Source organism: Orycteropus afer, unplaced genomic scaffold (assembly GCF_000298275.1).
Source record: "Orycteropus afer afer isolate SDZICR_OR568_19922 unplaced genomic scaffold, OryAfe1.0 scaffold00193, whole genome shotgun sequence".
NCBI classification, from domain to species: Eukaryota; Metazoa; Chordata; class Mammalia; order Tubulidentata; family Orycteropodidae; genus Orycteropus; species Orycteropus afer.
This window is the reverse complement of record NW_006921780.1, coordinates 2,639,779-2,645,234: the sequence shown is the minus strand read 5'-3', so window position 1 is coordinate 2,645,234 and position 5,456 is coordinate 2,639,779. Positions and strand designations below refer to the sequence as shown.

At 40.1% G+C, this 5,456-nt stretch overlaps 1 protein-coding gene across 1 annotated transcript; it reads left to right on the top strand.

Annotated features, from left to right (window-relative positions):
• The first annotated feature begins 2,001 nt into the window (after positions 1-2,001).
• Positions 2,002-2,949, top strand: LOC103202836 (olfactory receptor 6N1-like). Its single transcript, XM_007947773.2, has one exon. The coding sequence runs from the start codon at positions 2,002-2,004 to the stop codon at positions 2,947-2,949; it is 948 nt and encodes a 315-aa protein (XP_007945964.2).
• The last annotated feature ends 2,507 nt before the right edge of the window (positions 2,950-5,456 follow it).

The window sequence follows — 5,456 nt, the reverse complement described above, 5'->3', positions numbered from 1 at the left end:
CAAATTTTCATGGTAAATGTTCTGATATCCAATGTAATTTTTCTATTACCTTGTCTTCTGATTCTAATTCCTAAAAACTAAGCTACAATTCAATCTACAAATGATGTAAATCCATGACCCACCAGTGGATTCATACTTTCAATCTTTTACTTGTATCATTTCTGTATTTATTCAGTCCTTTCTTATGTACAGTGCCAAGTCAAAGTCAGAGTTCTATGCTAACTACAAGACTTTTATAAAGTTGATTCTCATAATGATGGAAATGAAAGTAATAGTGGAATACAGGATATGAGTCATATGGCTATCACACATAATAAAAATGGTAGTGGTAGTGTAAATAATGGTACCAATGTTGGTGGTGGTGCACGGAAAATAGTAGGTATCCATTAATGGCTGAACCAATGAATAAATGATAAGGGACATGGCAAAGATTATGATGGTGGTGATAGTCATGGTGATGGAGACGATCAAAACCAAAGTGATGGTGTTGCTAATTGTTCTCATGTGATGGTAAAGTTAGTAGTGAGTAACTTGATGATTCACTTGTCTCCTGTCTTCCAGAAATCCCTATTGAAGTGGGGTGGAGAGGAATATAATTAAAAATCTCATTACAGGAGTTTTTAAGAAGATAAGACTTACTTATGGTGTGCTGAAGGTTTTATTCTCCAAGTTTGCACAAGGGCAAATAAGATAGAATGTCTCACATCATGGAAAGTAATGTGGGACTCTAGTGGCCCAGAGGAGGCAAAGTCCCTGGGACTGATATCAGAGCACAACAAGGAGAGTTGCAGAGTTGAGAAAATCTGTTACACTTCCCTATGTCCAGGTTCCTGATCCAGAAGAACCCTTTTTGAGAGCTTGTCACAGCTGACAGCCCCAGAGAATACACAGTAAGAAGGCCCTGGGAGGCCAGACTTCCAGGAGTACGAAATATAAGTAGGAAAGTGTCTTAAGAGTGGAAAGGACACTGAGGAGGAAGCCACAAGTCATAATATCATCAAAAACAGTCAGGTAATGGCAGAGATGGTGCAGCAGAGGTGAGAGTAGTTGAAGAAGAGAACTAGGAGAAAGTTTTGACCCTTTCCTGGGAGAAGAATATTAGGCTGTAGAAGGAAAACTCTAGAGACCTTGGTGTTGGCACTCCCTCCCCATAAATATTTTTCAGTGACTTTAAAGAACCATAAATTATTCCCTCCATAAGAAATTTAGAGAATATCTATTTAAACCTCTTTTATTTTAGCAGAAAATAAGTTGAAGTTAACTGAAGAGAAGTGTCTCAATGTGCCTTGCCAGGTAGTGGTAAAGCAAATTCAAGAAGATAAATCCTTGGCTTCAGAGAAAACTCTTTCTATTATATCAGGAGGCTTCTAGAACAAGACCTAAGACCTCACTGGCTTTCTCGTTGGGACTTCCTGGTGCATGACTCCTTCAGTGATCATCTTTTATAAGGCATAGTGTGTCCACCAGGTGAGATATCATTATATATCATATGGACCTGAGCTTTCAGAGATTGTCTTCAGAGTTTCTGTATTTCTTTCTTTTTGCATTTTTTCTTCTAGTCCTTAAAAAGTTATCTACAGGCTCCAGAGGTCTCAAAATCACTTTTTAGGGGGAGATTTTTCTCTCCTATCAGCCAAATATTACTGGTTATTTTAACACTGGGAATTAGAAGAAAGAAAGAAGTGGGAATTTTCCTATCTCTTCTGTTCCCTGATGATGGAGTAGAGAAGAAATACAGTTACCTGAGTCTCTGGAGCCTGGTGTCATGGAAAGGATAAACTAGAGGATCAGGAGCCTTACTTTCTAATTCCAGCTCCATCACCAATAGGTTCTATGATACAAAGCCAACCATTTCTGCTTTGTGGTCTTCACTTCTACTCCAAGGTGAGGAGTGTTGATTAGATAATGTCTCAGTTCCTATCATATGCTCACATTCTACATCCTTGGCCCTAGGAACATTTCCTGAATCAAAGAAGCCTGCATTGCCCCTCCGGACTGGGAATGATGGATCATGCTAACCGCACTTGGACCAAAAATTTCATCCTTGCTGGTTTCACTACCACTGCGACTCTGCGACCTCTTGCCTTCTTAGCGACACTGTGCATCTATCTCCTTACCCTGGCAGGAAACCTGTTCATCATTATCCTGGTTCAAGCAGATTCTGGACTATCCACACCCATGTACTTCTTCATCAGTATCCTCTCCTTCTTGGAGCTCTGGTATGTCAGCACCACGGTGCCCACCCTACTGCATACCTTGCTCCATGGACATTCACCCATCTCACCTGCTGCATGCTTCATCCAGCTGTATGCCTTCCAGTCCTTGGGCATGACTGAGTGCTACCTTCTGGGTGTCATGGCACTGGACCGCTACCTTGCCATCTGTCGCCCACTCCACTACCATGCACTCATGAGTAGACAGGTACAGTTATGGCTAGCAGGGGCCACTTGGGTGGCTGGCTTCTTAGCAGCCATTGTACCAGCCAGCCTCGCAGCCACTCTTCCCTTCTGCTTGAAGGAGGTGGCTCATTACTTTTGTGACCTGGCATCATTAATGCGGTTGTCATGTGTGGACACAGGCTGGCATGCTCGAGTTTATGGGACTGTGATTGGTGCGGCCACTGGGTGCAATTTTGTGTTCATTTTGGGACTATATGGGAGCATTCTGAAAGCTGTGCTGAAGCTGCCTTCAGCTGCCAGCCGTGCCAAAGCCCTCTCTACCTGTTCTTCCCATATGACTGTAATAGCACTATTCTATGGTTCTGCCTTCACAGTGTATGCGAGTTCACCTGGGAGTCGACCTGAGGGTGCTGACAAGCTCATTGCCTTGGTGTACGCCTTTCTTACCCCCTTCCTCAATCCCATCATCTATACCCTTCGCAATAAGGAGGTGAGGGAGGCTGTGAAGAGGGTCACTGATAGAATTAGGAATATCTTGAAGGGACTCTGATGATTTCCATTGTCATAGCCCAACTTTATTGTAGCTATATAAATTAGATGGTTAGCCCACCATCTGGTGAGAGTCAGAGTAAATTTCAATAAAATAATCAATCTGATCATTGGTCAAACATGCTGCAAACAACCACTCAAGAGAATGTAGTCCTAGGTTGATCAGAGTTGGAATATTAGAGAGAATGGAGGTATGGTCACCAATTCTATCTCAACACAATGCCACAAAGGATGGAAAACAAAAATTAAAAAAAAAAAAAAAAAAAAACTAGGAACAGTGAAAAGTTTTAGCAGAATCTATGTCTTATCAGAGAATCCTTGGGTGGTGCAAATGATTAACGTGTTTACTGCTAAGCAGAAGGTACAAGTTTACCCAGGAGTGCTTCCATAAAGGCCTGGAGTTCTCCTTCTGAAAAATAAGCCACTGAACCCCTATGGAGCACAGTTGTATTTTGACACACTCTAAGTCGGAGTGGACTCAGCGGCAACTGGTTTAGTTTGGTTTGGCTGTCTTAGAGAGAGCACACTGTTGAGAAAATGGAGAATAACTAAGCCTGAGAGTAGTGGCTTTAGTTAAGACAGGATACTTGGAGAAAGATTGAGAAGAAGGTTGGAAATAAAGTTGACAAAAGAAGACTAAAATAATGGTTTGTGTCAAGTTTCATATGTGAAAAGTGACCCGGGCAGAAAGCTTATCAGATTGCATAACCCAGTGACCCTGGGTTATCAAGTGATCAGAGGATTCCTAGTAGAGGGAAGAACTATTGAAACTGGAGAATAGAAACTTCAGAAAACAATTTGTCTCTAATGGGACAAGAGCAGGGTATTGGAGATGTGGCTGTTGTCTGAGCTCTCTTCCAATATCATGGAATACATCTTAGTCAAGTTATCTAACCCCACATTAAAACCACACACACCAAAAACAAAATAGAACAAACAAATAAACAAAATAATAAGCATCAAACAAAAAGAAGAAACTTTGCAAGTCTTGTAGACAAAGCACAGACAAAGAAAGTAGAAAACATATGGAAATAGAAAGTAGAAATGGGGACCTGAAGCCCTGATAACTCCTTATCCTCTCCTTTCTCCCTCAGTCTCCAACCATTTCCTCTGTTGAACAGAGTTTGAAAATTACTGATCAAGTTCAATCTCCATATTTTGGTGATGGGTGAATTGAGGGTCTAAGACCTGTCAAAGGATGCATAGATTATTAGTAACAAGGATAGAACCAAAACCTTGCAGAGAGTAGATCACTGTATGTGTCTTGAATGCTCTCTATTTTTTCTTATTTTTTTCTTATTCTAACATTTCTCCCTGCTAAAAAATCAAATCAATTATTTTGTATGTGTCCTGTATGCCAGAAACAGTGATATCTGTTGTGAAGTATAATTTTTTTAAAATTTAATCTTCTTAACATCCCTTTGAAGAGGGAAGAATCACCCTGATACATAGATGATGAAAATAGAAATGATTCTGAAGTTGCCGTGAAAAGACATGTATTCAAGTCCTATATCCACTCTAGCTAGTCGGGGGACCTTTGCAAAATTTCCTCAGCTTCATTCTCTCTGTCTCTAAAATGACATGCAGAAAGTGGATGAATGCTCACATTTCTTCTGGCCTGGGGAGTTTTGATTCTATGATTGCATCATGTTCACAACAAAATGCTGTAAGGATTAAATGAAATAGCACACACTAAGTGTTGAATGAATAAATTAGCCTTAATATCCAACAGGGAGTGTCATGTAATGGTTGGAGCATAGATTTTGAAGCCTGTCTGCCTGGGTTCAAATATCAATTCTATCATTTACTTGCAATGCACTTAACTTCCCAGTGCCTCAGTTTCCTAATCTGTGCAATAGGAACAATACTGAATCTTTCTTCAGAGAATATTTGTGGGTTAATTTAGTGTGTACATGTAAAACTTATAGAACATTAAGCATTATATAAATTTGATCATTATTGCTTCAAGATATTTTCACATTATTTTTTGCAATGGGGATTTTTTTTTTTTTTTTTTTCCTTGAGAATGCCTAGTTTAATATAATCTCTTGTTTTTGTTAGGTGTGAGGGCAGTAGAATTTTTAACAATCTGTTTCTTTCTCACATTTTTCAGTGTTCCTCAAATTTCTATAATCAGCATTAATTATTTTTTTTTAAGCAAAATAAAAGATTTTATTGTTTAAAATGTTATCATGGGGCAGAAGAGGCAGAGCAAAGAGCCCTGCCCTCTTAAGCCTGAAGTTCAAGCTCATTGGCCATGAGGCTGGGGCTAGACATCTGTTCCAGGGCCACAGGCAGCCCTCTATCCATAGAGTGATGCCTTCCTCAGGTGTGCTGGGATCACAGAAAAGCAGGGAGGAAGGTGAGATTGAATCATCACAGACCCACTCTGTTTTCTCCTGTGGTAAACACAGCAGCCTTTTAGAGACAAAGATAGTGTCATTACCCCACCTGAGTATTCAAGATATTCTTCTTGGAATAGATGATGACTAAGCTGAGAGTTGGCAT